This window comes from Mycteria americana, chromosome 12 (genome assembly GCF_035582795.1).
Source record: "Mycteria americana isolate JAX WOST 10 ecotype Jacksonville Zoo and Gardens chromosome 12, USCA_MyAme_1.0, whole genome shotgun sequence".
Taxonomy (NCBI): Eukaryota; Metazoa; Chordata; class Aves; order Ciconiiformes; family Ciconiidae; genus Mycteria; species Mycteria americana.
Window position 1 is genome coordinate 4,903,147 of NC_134376.1, and position 18,942 is coordinate 4,922,088.

Genomic DNA, 18,942 nt, shown 5'->3' on the forward strand with positions numbered 1-18,942 from the left:
CCTCCCCTACTCAGGCCCAGAGAAAGGTAAAGCAGGGCACAGGCACCATGAAATAGCCTTTGCCAAAGCCTCGTCATCTAGAAGGCTGGGGAAGGAACTTGAAAAAAATCTTCCCGGCTAAGTCGCAGAGCGTGGGAGAGGTTTTCGATGATCTCACTCTGCATCTCAGCTTGGACCTGCCGCTCTCAGCCAGGCCTTGGCTGTCCCAGATACGCTGGGAAGGTCCTACCAAAGATGGGGCTTATTTTGTTCCCCTCACACCTCCTGGATCCCACTGTCACCAGCCTGGTCCCTGACAGCATCTTCCATCCATGATGGGAAACGTGAAGGGAAGCTGACCCCGCTGCCAGCTCCCGGCATCGGGGAACCTGGGTGCTTCTCGTGTGTGTTGAGGACAGCCCACAATGCAGCACGCACCTGGAGCATCACCCCTTTTGCATCCCCTGGGGGGATGAGCTGCTTTTGGAAGGGGTTGTAGAGGGTGCCAGGATTAGTTTATGCCTTGAATTGAGGCATCCCTTAATTTTTGTCTGTTTCGGCTTTTTGAAGATGTGTGTGTGCGATTTCCCATGGAAATGGCCATAACCCTTCATGTCGAGATGTCCTCGGCTGTTCCACCTTCCTCCATCAACGTTATTACAGCATCAGCAAGAAGAGGTTGCACTGGGGAGACCAGGGCTCTCCTCCTCCAGTTGCTGCTGGCCTTACGTCACCTTTCTTGTCCCTTAGCTGCTCGCCTGAAGGTGTCTGCAGTCTCTGGCACAGGGTGGGCAGGGATGATGGCCATCTGCCTGTAGACAAGCCCCCATCGCCCTTTAGAGCCCCTCTCTGAGCTGCCCAATCTCAGATGTACGTTGGGATCTCACCTCCTGCGAGAGCCTCCCCAGGTGACGTAGAGGGTGGAGGGGTGAAGGCTTAGGATGGAGATGGGGTGAGGATCCTGGGGTCTCCAGTCCTTGCCTTGCTGTTGTGCTGCTTCCTCTCCCTTCTCCCGAGCAGGGAGGGATGGTGGGATGCTGGTGGGCATCGTGTCCCCACCCACGGGCACCCCACAGTGATGGGGCTGGGGCAGAGCCGCCGAACCCTGCCAGGGCCCCTGGAAAATAATGGGGAAAAAAAAAATCATTGTAATCAAATAAATAAAAGCAAAGCCAAACAAAGCAACTCCCTGGGGATGCCGGGGCGGGCTGGCCCTGCCCCGGGGCAGGCAGCATGCGGGCAGGGATATCTCGGTGCCCCTCCTGGAGGACCCGGCCGTGGGCAGCGTGGCTGGGCGAGCGGGCTGGCTGCCTGCACTCGCCGCCCCCCCCCCCCCCCCCCGATGCTTTAATCACATTTTCAATTCAAATCTGCTGCTGTTTGATCCTCCGGGGGTGGCGGCAGGGGGGAATATTTTTAGCTGTGCTTAAAGCTGCCGGGGCGGCTAAGGGAGATCGTGCAGGTTGCTGTGGCCGGGCGGAGTTGGACGGGATTCCCCCCCCCCCATTTCCCTTTTTTCTTCCTCCTTCTCCTCCTCCTCTTTGCACATCTGAGGGCGGCAGCGGGGCCGCCCCCCCCCCTCCTCCCGGAGGTCGCCTTTGTTTTCCCCGTGTCGCTCTCCCGAGCAGCCGGGGGGGGCGGGAGGGGGCCGGGGCCGGGCTGGGCTGGACCGGGCTGGGCTGGACCGGCCGCCCCTTTCTCCTCCTCGCCCCGCCGGAGCCGGCGGAGTTGGTGCGGTTCCCCCGGGCGGCACTTTCTCCCCCGCCCCGGGGCTGAGCGGCCACCGCCCCCCGGGACCCCCATGGCACCGCCGCGATGTTCGTGTCCCGGGTCCTGGATTTCCAGAAGACGCGCTACGCCAGGTAAAGCCGTCGGTGCGGCGGTCCCCGACCCCCGGGTGCTTGCGGACCCCCAGGACAGCCCCAGCCCCTGCCCGGGCTCTGCTCCGGCGGGGATGGAGCCCGAAGGGACCTTCAAAAGCTGCTGAGTGCCCCAAAGCCCAGGGCAGGTGCGGGCTGGTCTTTTGGGAGAAGGCTACCTGCTTTTCTGCATCCCTAAGGGATTCTGAGCATCCTTGGGAGCCCTCGCTGCCTTTTGCTGGGTCTAACTTTGCCGTTGTCTTCCCACTGCCGGGGGACTGACCCCAGCACTGGCCACAAACCCTCCATGGAGGGACCAACGTTGCCCAGTGTCCCATTGCACCCAGGTGAAGCCCCCTCGGGGTGGCTCCCCAGCCTGGACCCAGGGGCTCTGTGGGGCTCACATGGGATGCAACAGTGGTGGATCCTTTCCCCCTCTCCATGAAATACCCAGGGAGGTTTTCCAGCAGCAGCAGCGGGGACTTGTTTTAGCAGCTCAGGTGTGTTAGGAAACCTCATGGCATTACCTGTGTAGGAGGAAACCTGAGGACCGCTGTGCACGGGTCAGAAGGCACTTGGCCACGCACGCTGCTGCAGGATCAGATGTGGCCTTTAGCAGGGAGTTGGTGGGCGACACGGGGCCAGGGGCTACCTGCAGCCCTCTAGCGTGCCGGGTGGCCGAAGGCAAGTCAGATCACACAGTGCTGGGCAATGCATGGCCAGACAGGGCTCAGGGGGGTGCTGGGTGTGCTCAGTTCTGCACTGAGGACAGGCTTTGTCCCCAGCTCTCTATGACTGGTGGGGATATTTTCATGGCTGCAGAGGGTCCCACAGGCTGGCACAGTTCCTGGGGGCATTCAGCTCTGCTGCTGCCACTGCCAGACTCCCAGTGGTCCTGTTAGAATCAGATACCAGAGAAAAACTTGCCTGGAAAGGAGTGGTGATGGTGTTTCTTGCCTGCTCCAGGAGCATCCCTGAGGGATGTTTGCCTGGGCTGGGTGAGGGGCAGGAGGCCTCCCTCCCACCCCCCCAAGCCACCAGCTCCCCTCCTTCCAGGTGTCCCACAAGGAAAATCCATGCTTGCACCTCCAAAAGCTGCCTGAAACATGTGGGCACCTGCTCAGAGACCATTTTGATGCTGTAGCTGCCTCCTGATAACCTTTACCTGGGGGGAGATGCAGGAGGTACCCAGCAGGTCTGCAAGATGCATCTGGACCAAAACTCCTTGTGAAAACAAAGAATTCAAAACTGTTTTTCCCAGCTGGCACACAGAAGACAGGGCCAGGGGCAGATGGAGCCAAGCAAAGCTTTGTCACCCCAGAGGAGGAGGAAAACTGTACCTTTGCCTCACAGCAGTGGCACAGAGGCTCTTTGGGAGCCAGGTAGCAGAGGAGGGGCTGCCCCTCACCTCAGTAGAACCCATCTACCAGCCTGTTGCTTGATTTATCCAAAATGAGCATGCTCAAACTGTGTCATGGTCCTTTCTGGAGACAACTTGTTAAATGGGGATGAGGTATTACAGAGTGCCTTGCAGGGACAGAGCCCACATGCAGGGCAGGGGCTGCAGGGCACGGGAAGGGTCAGGTCCGCAGGGCATCCTCCACCTATCGCTGGGTGCCAGGGCTGGATGGGGAGCAGGAGGAGACCGGTGCTCCCTTGGCTTTCACCCCAAGACGCACCAAGGCGATCGCCAGCATGCGATGCTAACCCAGAGCTTCCTACATCACCACAGAGATCCTCTTAGCCTAATACTTAAAAATAACAGTTGGCTAATCCCCATCCCCCCCACGCTCCACGCACACCAGCTCTCCTCTCCACAGAAATGCTTTGCAATCACATATCCCGAGAGAGACCCTAAAAGCTGCTCCTTCTTTTCTGCCAGGGATGCTCTATCGGCTTCCCTGAGCTGCAAGTAACAGGGACCAGGCTCTGCAATGGCAACTGGTGTGAGCAGGAGCCACGGGGCTCACAGTGGCACATGGCCGTTGAGGCATCAGAACCATCTTGTGACATCTTTTCAGAGGATGAGAAACTTTTGCTTGTGGCCTTCCTTGAAAAAAAAAATCAGAAAGTTTTCTTGTGGTGGAAAAGCCTGGAACAGCTTCATTTTTAATGTTGTTTTATCTAATTTTGAGTGAGGACCAAGAAAGGAGGAACTTGGCCATCAATACACCCACCAAAAGGAATAAATAACAACCAGCATGGTGATGAAAGACCTGTTGTGTAAAAGCCACAGCAAAGGCACCAGGCTTTGAACAAAGAGATGAAAGGCAGCAATCAATGCAGGAGCACTTTGTGAACTGCCAGGAGAAAACTCAAGGCTGGAGGGGCACTGAGGTGTCCCCGAATCCCTCCTGGCTGGGCTTTGGAGATGGAGCATCACAGCTGGGGTGGAGGGGAAGAAAGCAAGCAGAGGGGGCTGCCGCCATGGTGGGACTAGGGATGCATGGCAATGCTGTTTGAGCAGGTTGTGGTTATAAATGAGGCTGTTGGTGGTTTCTGCTCTGCTGAGGGGTCCAGGAGGCTCTTCCATCATCTGCCACCATGGGGAAAGGGAGTTCAAGCGTGCCCTTGCTGCAAGGCTTTCCCAGTCGCTCACAGCCCGCACAGCGATACTCACCTCCTGCCTGACAGGCCAAATTCAGCCACAATGCCGGCAGCAGTGTGCAGTTACAGGATGCAAGCAGATGCTATTCCTCCTGCTTTATCCAACCACCAGATAGTCATTCCCCCATTCTCCCTCCACCCTTTCCTCTCCTCCTCCCAGCTCACCAAACCAGCGCTGGTTTCCCACCAGAGCAACAGATCGGTGCAAACAGCATCTTCATTGAGTCTCGTCGGCCAGGTTACACCGAGCCAGTAACCAAACCTCACCTCACCACCGGCTTTGACCCTGCTTTGGCCCACTTTTTACTCAGACACGGTCCGGTGCCTCCTGCCCGTGTAGCTGCCGTGGGGCTGCAGCTCAGCCCCAGTCTCCCTGCAGGGACAAAATGCTTCCCAGACTTTGGCCATCCAGAGCCATAATTGAAAGCAAACATGATTAAGCAGGGAGCTGCTGCATCTGGCTGGCTTCAGCAGTTCTGGAGCAGCCGGTGGAGAGGGGTTTGCTGGGAGCTGCAGGCTGTGCAGGGCACTGAATCATCCTAATTAACTGATAGCAGTTCACGATTCGATTTGTTCACGTAAAAAGCTCTAAATCTTATTGCGTTTGCTTGTCTTGCCCTGTGCAGAGTAACAAAGAGGAGCAGCCAGGAAAATCCACATTAATTTCTCAGCCCAGAAGCAGCAGGAGGTTAGGGAGAGCAGGGGCCTCTGTAGGTGCATGGTCCAGGCTTGTCCTCACCTACCTGGTGTCCGCAATGTAGACACTGCCACCTCCACACCAGCACAAGGGGGTGGAGATCTGAACTCCGCACTCGCTCAAAAGCAAATCCTCTGAGTTTGGGGAAAGGCCGCTGGGAATGCCTTCCTTGTTGCTCCCTGCACCGGTAATTACTGACAAGGAGACATTCACCACCCCCACCCCCCCCCCCCAGCATCTCCAGGCAAGAGAGAGAGGAGAACCAGCAGGAATAGGAGTGAGGGAAAACGTTGGGCTGCTTAGACCCCAAACACAAGAAAAACAATGCCAGGCTGACAGTCTGAGCAGAGCTACCGCATTGGGAAGATCTGGTCCCTGTTTGCTTTGCAATGAAAGCATGAGCAGCCCTTGCCTGCTCCCACACACACTGAGACGCTTTCCAAGAGCTCTGCTTCCTGCACAGCCCACATGGGATGAAGCAGTGAGAAGGGAAATGCTTTCAGCATTGATATCGCAGCTTGGAGCTGCTCGAGAGACAGGGGTTCCTCACCATGCAAGCACCAGCCCCATCAAGACCTGCCAGGCTGCCCCCAGCTGAGCAGATCCCCTTGCTGCAAAATGCACTGCTCCAAGAGATGGGGAGGCCCCCAAAATACCTAAGGAAAACCAGGATCACCTGATGTCACTGACCAATTCTATATTGGTTGCTCTGTGGGGCCAGGTTGACTCAGAAACCCTCCGAAGACAGCACCAGTAGGATTCATCTCATGTAGGTTTAGATGCCCAGGGTGCAGTTATCATCGGAGTCGGGTATTTGGAAGGCAACAAGTACTCGGAGCATCATTTGCGATGGGATATTCCCTCTAACTGCCCCTTTCCCTCCTTTGGGAGGGTCGGGGGACCCGGCAGGACAGGCTCAGGTGGGGGATCACTGCATTGGAGATGCGCAGCAGTGAGCAAGACAAGCCCTTTGCCTTGTGGTTTTGGGGGAAGGACGGTCTCCTCGCTGCCTGGGAAACGGATGCACGATGGTCTTTTCCTTCCTTCAGCCAGTGCTGGATATCAGCCTGATGTGATTCTTTGGCACAGCTCGCTATGGCCAGCTTCACGAGGTAGCAGCCAACGCGATGCATGGGAAATTCAAGCCACTTCCCAGCGCAGCAGGTCAGCGAATGCAAGAAACTGGGCTCTGCCAGGACTGCTCCCAGGCTCGCCTTCCTCTCCTCCTCCCTTCCCACACCCCCAGCTGCCCAGCAAGACAAAGCAATGCAAACCAACTACAACTCCTACGGAAAGGAAGGGAAAAGAGCACGGCTGTTATTTCAGTTCATTGCTCTTGGGGGGTGCTTGGCTGCAGCTGCAGAAGGAGGTTGGTTGGGTACCCAGAGATGCTGCAAGGGGATGGATGCTCAGAGCAGGGGCTGAGCAAGGCAGAGGAGACACGACCAAACACACAGAGCTCAGGTCTCCCTTTGGGGCTCCCCAGGTGTCATTGAAACTCAACATTTCCATGCAGTGGAAATGCAGAGTCTGATGGGTTCGGTGTGATACACTGCAACTTCTCATGATAACACAACACCACAAGCATCATATTCCTGATGTTTGCTTCAAATGCCAATTAGTTGAGCTGAGGAGCGCTGACCTTCAGGAGAGTTTGGATCCAAGTCTGTGCTCCTGTTCAAGTTTATAGTCCAGGCTTGCTGCTGCTGAGGAAAGGGTTTTATGCAGAGAGAGATCAGCAGGTCAGGAGCAAGGAGTTACCTCCTCTGCTGTGCTCAGCAGCGCTGGCTGGTACCGTAGCGTTAGACACAGCCCTGCTCTGTTGCAAATACTAATGGAAATCCTAGTGTCTGCTTCCCTGGCTGGTGAAATGCATGATTCTCCCTCTGTGCCTTTGTCGTCCAGAGGCATTTGCTGAATAATTTACAGATATCATTTGTACTTGAGTAGCATCCAGGAATCCAAAGCGAGTGCCTGGCCCCGTCTCTCAGGGGATGCTATGGGTAGACCTTAGGGATCTGAGAAACCGTGACCTGCCCGTGTAATTTCAGTCACAGTGGCAGCCAGGGTTAGAAGCTGGGAAGGCTCCAGCCCCCAAACTGTCCAAATCCTCTGCCAGCAGGCAGAGGGGCTGGTGGTCACACTCACTCCTGCCCACCTTGGGCTGCTGCAGAGTTTAAACAGGCAGAGCCAGCTCAGGATTTTTCCAACTTCTGTGCTCAGGGCAATGCAGGCAAGGCAGCAAGGAACATGCACGATGACTTTCCCAACAAGCAAATAATGAATAATAGAGAATTTTCAGTTCTGGAAACAGTCTTCCTAACATTCACAAAACACCTGGGACAGAGTCATTTTGTGACTAATCAGCTGTTGTTGGAGGTCTCACAAGTACCAAATGAAACAAGAAGTCCCAGCTCAGAAAGTAATTTAGGAAACACTCACCAATCCCATCTGTTGTGAATAAACAAACAGCTCTGCTGTAGTTGCAGGGTCATGAATTGCCTTGGAAGAGTTAGAGATACCATCTACATAAAGAGCAGAACACCTGCCAGAGAAAAATAAATATCCCTGCACAGAGGATGAGAATATGGACAATTATGACCCTGCTGGGAATTACCTGCCGAGTTTCCACCCACCAACCAAGCCCTGCTAGACATATACAGGCTCTCATGGATGCAGGAATGGTCTATGCCTGCGTCCAGTCTGGCTTGGAGCTTCCCGTGCTTGTCTCTGCTAGGGTGAGGAGCAAGGAACAGGAATCAGGTATACCCTTGGCGTGGTCCCTGGCGTGTTCAGGGAAATAGCAGCACATTCCCTCCTGCCATCCTCGTCCCCTCATGTACCCACTGCTGTGGCAGCAGGATGTGCCGGGGATGTCTTCCCTGTCCCTTCGGGGGGACATCTGTGCCTGCGGTTCAGAGCCAGGTACAGCTCAGACATGGCAGAGCACACGGTCCCTGTCTGGGAGCATCTCTAAATCAGCAAGCAGACTTGTTGAGCATCTCTTATGGCATGCAGGCTATACAGTGCCAGGGGATGGTCTACAGCCAGCCCAGGGTGTTACCACATGTCAGAGTGCTGGGAACGAACAAAATTGGCATGAGGGTAATCAGAGGTGACGAATGACAATTCAATCTGCAGCCCATTTTGACTTGCTTTGTGAAAGCAAGGCTTGCACCAGGGGCATCTGGGCAGGTTACTCCAGAAATCTGGTGATCTGCTAATTTACCCATAAGAAAGGTTGAGAAATGCTGGTTTAGATGAAAAGCCTTTCATTTTCTGCTCCCCGGCCAAGCTGCCAGCTCTTTGCACGATGCCAGGAAACAGTACAAAAGAAAACGCTGCGGTCTCTTGCTCTGTGAGCCCTCCTGCCCCTTCTCACATGGGATGGGCTAGAGACAAAGGAGTAGCCCAAGTAGCCCACGGAGCAGGCTTGGCCCAGCTGCCCCTTCTCCCCTGGCCCAGGGAGCCAAACCACAAGCGTACAGCATGACAGCTCAGCTTTCCAAAGCAGGAGCACCATATGTTCACGTAGGAGCACGCAAGCACCGAGGAGCAGGCATGGAAATAGAGGTTTCAGCTCTTAATGGGGTGCCACGCAGCCATGCACATGCCTGCGTGGGTGGCTCTACAGATGGCAATGCTGGGCAGCATCAGCCTGAGCCTTTGCATTTCTGCTTCCCAGTGGCAAACACTCCTGTGTCAATAGGTAGGAAGGAAAAGCAAGATTTTTCGAGTGCTCCTGGGCTGGATAAAGCAGGTTTGCGGTACTGCAGAGTTTGAGGGCTCCAGGAGCTGCAAACATGGGGAGAGAGAAGAGGGCTGCTGAGCCTTTCTCATGTCACTGAGTTGCAGAATTGATGTCCTGGACTTGAGGGGGAACCCTGAGCACGTCCGCCTGGTCCTGTTCTGTCTCCTGCATCCTGGGATCATACCCCTAAGCGAGCAGCACTCAGGGCCCTGCACCACACCATCAGACACAACTCCCCAGGACTGAGCTAATTATGAGCCACAGAGGAGCTCAAGGGGATGAAGGCTCTTAGCAGGGACTGCAGCTGGAGCATTACCAGATTACGGCTCAGAAGCAGAGCACACACCAAGCCCCAGCTTACAAGGATGCCACCGCAGCAGCTCACACGTGAGCACAAGCCTGAGGACCAAGCCCTGGCATCTGCACTGGGCATGCAGCCTCTGGGCTCATTAGGGCAAATCCAGACCATGCACTAAAGAGGGGTCAGGGACACATCTGCTCCATCACCATCACTTCAGGCATCACAACACTTGCTCTACCAAGCGACAACCCAAAGGGCCCCAGCAGGACGTACCACCACTCCTGGTCAGCATCCAGCAAAGGCTTTCTCCATCCTTCCTCTCTGACAAGATGCCACCATCAGGATACAATCCTTCAACAGCTCCTCTGTTACTTAAAAACCAGTTGTGACACCCAGTCACAAGGAGAAATCCCCTTGATTTGCAGTCAAATCTCCAGGAGCTGCCCAACAGGGAACACAGCCTGGAAATGCCCCCATTCCCTGGACAGGAGGGTGAATGCACAACAAACCAGCATCCCACCCCCAAAACATCAGACCAGCTCCTGAGCAAGCCCAGCCCTTTTATAAGCCATTCTCAGGTGAAACCTGTAGAGATTAGCTGGTCTGGGGAGATTCACATCACCTGGCAGCAACCTTGGACATGTCGGCTGCTCCTTCCTCCCCCCAGCCCACAGTGCAACACATGGCTCCAGTATTTAGCGCTTCACGGGTTGTGAAGGGGATGTGGTGGCTCTTCAAGTATCACAGCCATGGCCATGGCCTCAGCAATGTGCAGGGGGAGCCCAGCTCCTCAATGCATAGATATACAGCCGTGTGTCATGTATATAGCTTGATTTATAGCAGGGTTGGGGGTGTCAGGTGTTGGACCAGCTTCTTGCGAGAGCAGGGATGAGCTGCTCAATGGGAGCTCACACCTCCCCATCCATATCTTAGTGGTGATTTTACACCCTCCTCACATTATCCTTCCACCAGCTCACCTAAAGGATGTCAAAATTATTATCCTCCCTTGGAGAGGGGGAACACGGGGGGTGAGAGGGAGATGAAGTGACATGGCAGAGGCTGGTCAGAGAGTCAGTGTCGAAGGCAGGACGAAACCCCATCTCTCCCAAATCGCGGCCTGGCCTGGGTCTCTGTTAGGGCTGTCCCTGCCCCGTGTGTGTAGGGGACAGCTTTCCTGCAAAGTATTCCATGGGTCTGCCCGTGTGAGTGTGTGTTGCCCATGGAGTGACTCATGCAGGTTGTCTTGGTGCCCCCAGAAGAGCTCAGATGCTCAAATACTCACACACGAGCCATCCTGAGGAATAATTTAATTTAATCCCCTAATCCCCTTTTTACCTTCCTCTCCTACACCCCGGCAAAGCAAGAGCCAGGCAGATCTGCGTGATTTTTGAGGTCAGAACTTTGTTCTTGGATAAAAGTCTTTAAAAAACTCAAAAAACCTCACTCCAAAGCCACAAAAAAACAGAGTGGGAGAAAGAGAAGGAGAAAGGAACAAGCCTGGGAAGCCGGCTCTGCACTTTGCCCCGGCTGCCCAGGACAAGGGGCTCTTTGTTTCCCCGGCCGGAGCCTGCTGCACTGGCCCTTTTCAGTCTCCCTCCCTGGGAAAGGGGCCAGGGGGAAGCAGGCACAAGCAGGGCAGGCAAAAACCCTGGGGCTGCAGTGAATAACCCCTGCTCGGACCCCCACCAGGCCCCCCATCTTCATATAGCTGGTCTGTATAGCGTCTGCCAGAAACGGTACTGGGAGAAAAAGGTGCCCGGGAACCCCTCAGGTCTCTGCTTCCCATGCACCATCCCTGAAAATTAACGTGCTCGTGTTTCTGCCATGCAGCAGATTTTAAACTTTTCTGTGTCTCTTGGACTTTGCAATCCTAAGGCACCTGCTAAAATGCATCGAAGCACCCAGCCGGTGTGTAATTACCTGCCCGCAGCTTCCCAGGCTGGCCATGTCGAGTGGGCCACATCGCTGCGGCTTTGCTGGGTCCCTGGGCGGGTGGCAGCGTAGGCTGGAGGCTGTTGGGGACAAGCCGCTGTCGTCTCCTCCCACCTCAGGGACACTGCCAGTGTGTCCCCAAGCATACGGGTGCAATGACGTGGAGCTGGCGATGATCGTGGATTCAGCTAGCCAGGCAGGAGACTTGCCGCAGGGATCAGATCTAAGTTTGGGGCAGTGTTTCCCTTCTTCTCCTTATTTTCTTGCATTGAAAAACCCCGGAGCTCTGCCTGGCTGCCAGCAATTCCCCTTCCCCTGACCCCAGTCACACAGAGCCGGGGCTGGGAAACATGCAGCAGCCACCCCTGGGGCTCCCGGCTTTCATCAGCTCTAACAAGAATTGCAGGTGCCCTCCCTGAGTGTGTCTGTCTGTCTGTCCGGGCTGGAGCTCAGGTTTGAGGCTGGTTTTGCACACCAGTATGGCAACTTTCTGCAAGCTGGGAGTGATGTAGGGCTCCCCGCGCCCTGCCCTGCACCCATGCCAGCGTGCACAGGGATGATGTGAACTGGGACCATCCCGGGATGGTCTGGTAGGTAGATAAAGTCCCAGGAGAGAAGAGAAGGTGAGGAAATGGCCCCTGCACCCTGGGGAGCAAGGTGCTGCAGGGCAGCCGGGGACTCATCCTGCCCTGCCAGGAGATGTGCAAACACCAGCTGCTCCCATGCTTGTTTGCACAACTCTGCTCCTGAGCACAGAGGGCAATGAAAATGTGCCCAGCTAGCCCCAAAATGCAGTGCTGGCTGCTCCGGGAGGGCCCTGCTGTACCCAGGCTGGCCCAGCATTTTGCGCCCAGACCCTACATCTGCAATGCTCCGTTTCCCATCCTTCACAGGATGATGCTTATTAGAAAGTGGGACAGGAAAACGAGAATGATCTCTTCCCAGGCCAAAAAAAAAAGATCCTCCTCGAGGCTATTTCTCCCTCTGGGAAAAGCAGGCGTTTGCAGTGTGCCGCACCAGCACAGCTTTGGGCTTCAGGGATGCTCACGCTGTTCAACCTTACCCTGCGGGGATGGCAGGGGTGGCCCTTCCCGGCCTCTCCATCCCTGTACCAGAGCTAGGGAGGATATTTGCTCCCCAGGGATCCCTTCCCAAAGGGTCCAGGTGCCCCTCGGCCCCGGGGTGGGGCTGTGGGAACCGGCCCCGCCGCTGCTCCCCGATACTGCTCTGAACAGAGGGGAGACAGCACGGGGCTTTGTTAAAACAAATACATTCAAGGAAAAGGCCTCGTACACGTTTCCTCAGCAACCTCGACGTCATGTGGGATGTCTGGGCTTCCCCCTCCTCTTCTTATTATTAAAAGGGAAAAGAAAGGGAAGCAGAAAGCAAAGGGGAGCTGGGGACAGTCTCTGGGCAACACTGGGGACAGTAATGTCCTCCTGCCAGGGGGACATGGCTCCAGCGTGTGGAGTCCGGCCAGCCCTCATGGCCAGAGCGGCGGGATGGAGAGGGTGTCCCTGGTGTCCCCTGGGATGGAGGCGATGGCACGCTGGGCACAGCCATGTCCCCGGGGATGCCCGGCTGCTTCCCAGCCATAGCAGCCTTGCTAAGCCCCGATTTACCCGGCGCAGGTCCTCGATTTGCAGAGCGGTGGGAGCTTAATCCCCTCTGTTTCACCCTCTTAATTCAAGACATTTTTTGGTGGCAATGACCACGCTTCTTCCCGCGGTGCCGGGGTCCGGCTGCAGGCAGGGCAGGGGCTGGGGACACGGTCCCTGCGTGGGCTGTCACTGCCGCCTGCCGGGGAGCGCCTTGCACGCCCGGGCCTGCTGTGGCCACGCTCCCCCCACGCTCAGACCCCTGGTATTTGAGCTATTTAATCCCTCCTGCCTCACTTTTAATAGATAGCAGTGAGCGACTCAGACGGTGGGTCTGAGCAGGGAGGAGATGGCGGAGGATTCCGCACAGCCATGGGTGGCTCGGGGATGCAGAGAGGGGACTTTTACTGCTTTTCCCGGTGCCCTGCACCGAGGGGTCACCCTGCGCCCACCGGCAAGGTCCTGCCAGCCCCCGAGCCCCCTCGACGGGCGCAGCTCAGCTGTGAAACGCGCCGCAGATGGTGCCGGAGCAAACGGGGTCAGAAAGCAATTAGCCCAGGTCCTGCAGGGTAGCCCTGCCAGCGCCCGCTCAGCTCGGCCGTCCTGAGCTGAGCCGCAGCAGAAAAGGACTTTAAACCCCTGATTACCAGGACCAGCCAGGGAAGGATCACTCTCTATTTCCCCTTTTCTTATTCCCTTTCTTTAAGCCTCCACTGCTGGCCCCTGCCAGAAGAGGATGCCGAGCAAGGCGCTTTGCTCCGACCTGTTATCATGGATGCACATTTAATTTGCCTCTTAATACAGCGTTATGTACCTAGCAATGGACTAGCCAAGCCCAACGCTATTTTTTATCGCTGTGTGTTGATCCGACAGGGGAAATCGATACGTTCCTCCAAACGCCAAGAGCAAGCTGATACCTCAGACTAAGAGAAACAGAAACGAAGGTACAGGTTTCCGAGGGAGCGTGGCGGGGTTTCCCCCTGCAACAATCTGTGCTGGGACACGCGGCTCCCGTGGGTAGGAGGTAGACGCAGGTGGTACCCAGAAACCGAAGGCGTCGTGGGGATACCCTCATTGGAGCCGGGCACGCTGCTGTGACATGAAAGTGTCACTGCTGGATGGGTCATGGACTCGCAGCCACGTGTCCTCTTCTCTGCTGCCAGGGCTGTGCTGGTCCATTTTCTCTGGGGCAGATGGGCTGTAACCAGATCGTGTCGGTACACGGTGTCTCAGTTTTTCCACCTGTGAAATGAAGATGGTGAGAGGTGCCAGTGTCAGAGGAGCTGGCAGCTGGACACACCACTGACCATCACCTGTGGCCCATCCTGGACAGGTCGGGAGATGCTCCAGACCTTATCGATCCATCCTTGCAGCAGCTTCCCCTGTGTCTTTCCCACCGCTGCCCTGTCTGCCCTCTCCTGCCCGCAGCAACAGGCAGAGCTGGCTCCTGCCTTCTGCTCTCCAAGCAACGGCATCTATCAGGAAATGCTTCAGCCTGAGCTGAAGACCTGGGGTCCTGGCATTTGGGGCCAGCCAGATGGACAAGCCGTGCCCAGCGCCAGGGTCACTTCTGCAGGGCAGCTGGAGCAAAGCTGAGCCGAGGTGGGGCTCCAGGCTGGGAGGCTGGTGGGTGTCCCCGTGCAGACCCCTCCAAAAGGGCTTTCCCCCAAACCCTGTCCCCTGAGCGTGTTTCTCTCCCTGCTTCTCAATGCAGGTTCATGAATCACCGCGTCCCGTCCAACCGCAGGTACCAGCCGACGGAGTACGAGCATGCGGCGAACTGTGCCACCCACGCGGTGAGTCCCTGTCCCCGTCCCAGGGTGAGGGAGGATGCTGCTCGGCTCTCTGTGGATCCCCTGAGGAACCTCAAAGCACACCAGTCCTTACGGTTGGACTCGATGATCTTAAAGGTCTTTTCCAACCTAAATGATTCTATGATTCTATGTTTAAAAATGGCTGTGTTCAGCCCTGGAGCAGCTCCTGAGGGTCTCGGGGCTGTGATGAGGCAGATGTGCCCCAGATGCTCCCGGGGAGCGAGGATGCTCTCCCTCCTTCTGTCCCGGGAAGCTGGGGTTCATCTTCCGTGCTCTCATCCATCATGGCCCTGTGACCCCAGGGAAGCCGGCTGTGGGCTTAGTGGAGCAGAAGTATTTTGCAAAGCTCCCTGAAAATGGAGTGTTTTTCACAGCAGGAATGGTGACAGGTGCCCCATGGGGCTGCCTACATCAGGGACTCCCTCGAGAGCTGGCAGCTCCCACTCCAAGCCCTGGGAGACGACTCAGAGGTAGCCATCCTCCTTGTGCCTTCCTCCCCCCCGCTACCTCCACCTGGAGAAGCTACTTTGGAGCTGCACCACGCAGGGAGAGACCCTGCCTGGCCAGCGTGGGCAGCCGGCCTGCCCCTTATAGGTGGTAGCTTCAACCAGAAGCAAAAAAAACACCTAAGAGGAAAAGCAGAGACTGTGTTGTAGCTCCTCAATGGAAACACAGAGAGTCAGCAACAGGTTTGCTTCTCCCTTCCAGTTCTGGATCCTGCCCAGCATCCTCGGTAGCTCCATCCTCTACATCCTCTCCGACGATCAGTGGGAAACCATCTCAGCCTGGATCTATGGCTTTGGCTTGTCCAGCCTCTTCATCGTCTCCACCATCTTCCACACCATCTCCTGGAAGAAGAGGCATCTCAGGTACCAGCCCTGATCGCTCCGGGCTTGGGAAGGGGGAGAGGGTCTGGAGGCTGCCACAAGCTGTGACCCATCTGTCTGTCTGTCCTGCAGGACCGTGGAGCACTGCTTGCACATGTTCGACAGGATGGTGATCTACTTCTTCATCGCAGCATCGTACGCTCCCTGGTGAGTTGCTGGTGGGTGGGGGCCATCACTTGGCCGCACTGGAGGGGAGAAAAATCAGCCCGGCTCCAACAGATAGGGTTTCCCTCTCCGGCTTTGGCTCTGCTCGAGGCTGTGCCCTACCCCTTTCCACAAAACCTTCCTCTCCTATGGATTTCAGCCCCTTTAAGTTGAAGTTACAAGTTGGGAAGACCCTTTGGTGGGACAGCCATGGGGGTGAGGGCAGCGTTTCCCTGGCACCTCGCTGCCCACAGCCCAGTCTGGGGTGCTGCCCTGGACCCGCCTCACCGCAGACTCACCTTGCAGGCTGAACCTGCGGGAGTTGGGTCCCTGGGCCTCCCACATGCGCTGGATCATCTGGATCATGGCGTCTATTGGGACCGTCTACGTCTTCTTCTTCCATGAGCGGTGAGTGCCTTTACCCGGCCCAGTGCTGGTGGGTATCACAGAGCCCAGCTCAGCTCTGCCAGCCCCTCTTAGTGCCCCGAGGCAGTCGAGCTGCAGGGGAGAGCAAGAAGGATGGAGACGGACGGACAGATAGGTGCAGGGTCCTTGGGCAGCCTCCTGGCCAACTGGCAGCGGAGGGCTTCCTTGGACCACATCCTTACCCATCTGCACCCTGGTTTTAGGAGCTTTGGTGGCAGGGACGTGGGAGCAGGGACGTGGGAGCAGGGACGTGGGAGCAGGGATCCGCTGCCGTGAGTCGCTTCTTCCACATGGTGGCACCAAATAGAAAGCAAAAGGCCCCAGATGTCTCCCCAAAGCCCCAAGCTCCTGGCCCTGAGCTGGCGGCTCCCAAGCCAGGGTGGGGGTCCATCACCCCCGGAGCAGGGTGCCAGCCCCGCCGCAGTGCTGTGGCTCAAGCAGGAGGACGTGGGACCTGCCGTAGTGGCACCGCCACCCCTTTTCCTATAGCACGGCAGCAGACGTTACAGGCGTAAAACTCAATGCTCCCTCTGCACCTGCCTCCAAGCAGCTTCTCTGTCGGTCGCAGGTACAAGCTGGTGGAGCTGGTGTGCTACGTCATCATGGGCTTCTTCCCTGCCTTGGTCATTCTCTCCATGGTAAGCCACTGCCGGGAAGCACACGGGCTCAGCGCGAGGGACAAGTCCAGTGGGTTGGCGTGATCCAGGCTGCATGACAGATAACGCCATCTCCGAATACGACATGGCCCGGCTCGGTTTTGCAAATGATTCGGGTGCCCCGCAGATACCACGTGCATCTCCAGCCTGCTGCCCAGGCTCCGTTGCGTTGAAAGCCTCCCGGCAAAGCCAGGCTGTTGGGTCCCTGCTGCCTTGCTGGAGGGGAGGGTGTAGCAGAAGGCAGAGCGAGGGTCCCGCCTGCACCCCGCAGCTGGGGCCACGCTTCTGGTCTTGATGGAGCAGTGGGGAAAGGGCAGACGCCGCGGCCGTCACTGAGCCCTGCCTCCCTGCTTGCTCCCAGCCCAACAGGGACGGCCTCCCGGAGCTGGTGGCCGGTGGATTCTCCTACTGCCTGGGCATGGTCTTCTTCAAAAGTGACGGCCGCATCCCCTTCGCCCATGCCATCTGGCACCTCTTTGTGGCCATCGGAGCTGGCATCCACTACTACGCCATTTGGAGGTACCTCTACCGGCCCGGTGCACTGGAGGCTAAAACATCCTGGTAGATGCCTTAAAGACATCGTTTGCATCAACTGGCACGTGGGGGCATGGAGGGGAGCGGGGAGGCAGCCTGCACCGTGGGCTTGCCCCAAGCCACCCACTCGCCCCGCAGGCAGCAGCCGCTGGTGCCCTTTCTGCAGGGACAGGAGAGCCTGGAGGTTGATTTTAAACAGATTTTTCTTTTTTAACCTCGGGAACTGTTTATTTTTTTAGGCAAAGGTTTCGTAACACGGTGACTGACCAATGGGCTGCGGGCGATAGGGGAGCGACTGCTTGCCGGGGGCTCGGGGGGGCCTCGCTCACCCTCCTGGCCCCGAGCATCCCACGGGAGCGGGGACCTTGGCCCCGCGTACCCCTGGCTGGTGACACCCTGGGTTTGGCTACTGGAGCTCTTAGCGTGGGCCACCCAGGGGCCTGGAGGAGCTGGGATGGGGGGAGAGACCCAGCCCCTTTCCCCGGGATGCCTGGGCGTGCGGCTGCTCCAGCCAGGGAGGGGGCACGTCCGCACCCTCACACCACCCAGGCCTGGCTCCTAAATGGTCCTAAGTCATGTCAGCATTAACTGCCCCCTCCCAAGTTCTTGATGGGGAGGTCCAGAGTCAACAAAGCCTTACATGGGATTGAAACTTGAATCTCTTCCAGGGCTCCCCAGAGTCCCCGAGCATTGGAAGACTCTTTCTCTAAGCCAGTATTAAGTGCACAACTCGGTACGTCCCTCCTAGACGTGCCCTCGGAGCCCCCATGGACATTTTCTCCCTGGGGTGCTTTGTTTTCCTCTCCGGTCCCGGTGCTGGCGGCAGCCCCGAAGCACGGCCCCGCTCCCAGGCTCTGCGTGCATGCCTTCAGCAGGGAGCAGAGGGGGGATCCGGCTCCTGGCATCCACCCGGCTGGGGTCAGCCCTTCCGTATCAGGGGATTTTCTTCCTCCTTGAGGGAGGGAAGCGAACCTCCTTGGATTGGGATCACGAGGCTGCCTGCCTTCTCTGCTCCCATTTCGATGATGAGCCTCTTGCTCAGTATCAGATTTAAATCCTTTTTGGAGGAATTCTGACATTCCTGGGAATGACACAGGGAAGAGACGCATCCGCATGATGCTCAGAGGTGAGCTGTGATGGGGAGGTCCTAGTGATGCTTGGTTTTTAAACCCCTAACCACGGCTACACGGTGCTCTCCAAGGCAGGATAATGGGACATGGAGCACCCATCCAGCCGTCAGGAACAGCCCTGATGCTGAGGGAATGGGAAAACCACATCTGGTCCTGCTCCCCAAACATGCCAGCCGAGCTGTTGGAACCGGGAGGGTCTGGTGCGTGCTGGGCTCTGGAGCGTGCCAGGCCCTGGTGTGTGCCGGGGTCTGTGCCGGGAGCTGGCCGGCAGAGCAGCACTGCTCTCAGCCCTGCCTGCACCTTCCCCGGGAGCCCCGAAGGCATCCATTTCCCATCATGTCTCTTTGGCCTCTTGATTAATCACAACTGCAGCAGTCTCAGTGTGATGTGGCAAGGGAAGGAGATTTATGGCCACTGTCCCGCATCTCCTGTTTCTCTGGCAGCATGCCGAGGAGCTGAGCTCCTGGCTCTGTCCCACCTCTCACAGAGCTTAGTGTCCCCCCAGCCTGTGGTGCCCCGGGACCAGCTCTCCAGGGCCGTGCCATTTTGCAGCAAATTACCAAAGAGAAAGCATCCAGATACTCTTCCCCTCCTGATGTGGTGGCTGTGGTCACCAGGTCGGCAAAA

The 18,942-nt window shown here is 57.0% G+C and overlaps 1 protein-coding gene across 1 annotated transcript; it reads left to right on the forward strand.

The window, feature by feature from the left end:
• The first annotated feature begins 1,598 nt into the window (after positions 1–1,598).
• Positions 1,599–18,500, forward strand: MMD2 (monocyte to macrophage differentiation associated 2). Its single transcript, XM_075515055.1, has 8 exons — positions 1,599–1,841; positions 14,439–14,520; positions 15,247–15,407; positions 15,498–15,572; positions 15,876–15,977; positions 16,564–16,633; positions 17,013–17,170; positions 17,854–18,500. Exons 1-8 carry the CDS (start codon positions 1,795–1,797, stop codon positions 18,140–18,142), a joined length of 984 nt encoding a protein of 327 aa, XP_075371170.1. The 5' UTR covers positions 1,599–1,794; the 3' UTR covers positions 18,143–18,500.
• The last annotated feature ends 442 nt before the right edge of the window (positions 18,501–18,942 follow it).

What these genes read in the sequence shown, in the direction of transcription:
- MMD2 (XM_075515055.1), top strand. Translation starts at nt 1,795, where the DNA reads ATGTTCGTGTCCCGGGTCCTGGATTTCCAGAAGACGCGCTACGCCAG. An exon ending in TGGAAGAAGAGGCATCTCAG is followed by an intron (nt 15,408 to 15,497) that starts GTACCAGCCCTG and finishes TCTGTCCTGCAG; the next exon opens with GACCGTGGAGCACTGCTTGC. An exon ending in CACTACTACGCCATTTGGAG is followed by an intron (nt 17,171 to 17,853) that starts GTACCTCTACCG and finishes AATCTCTTCCAG; the next exon opens with GGCTCCCCAGAGTCCCCGAG.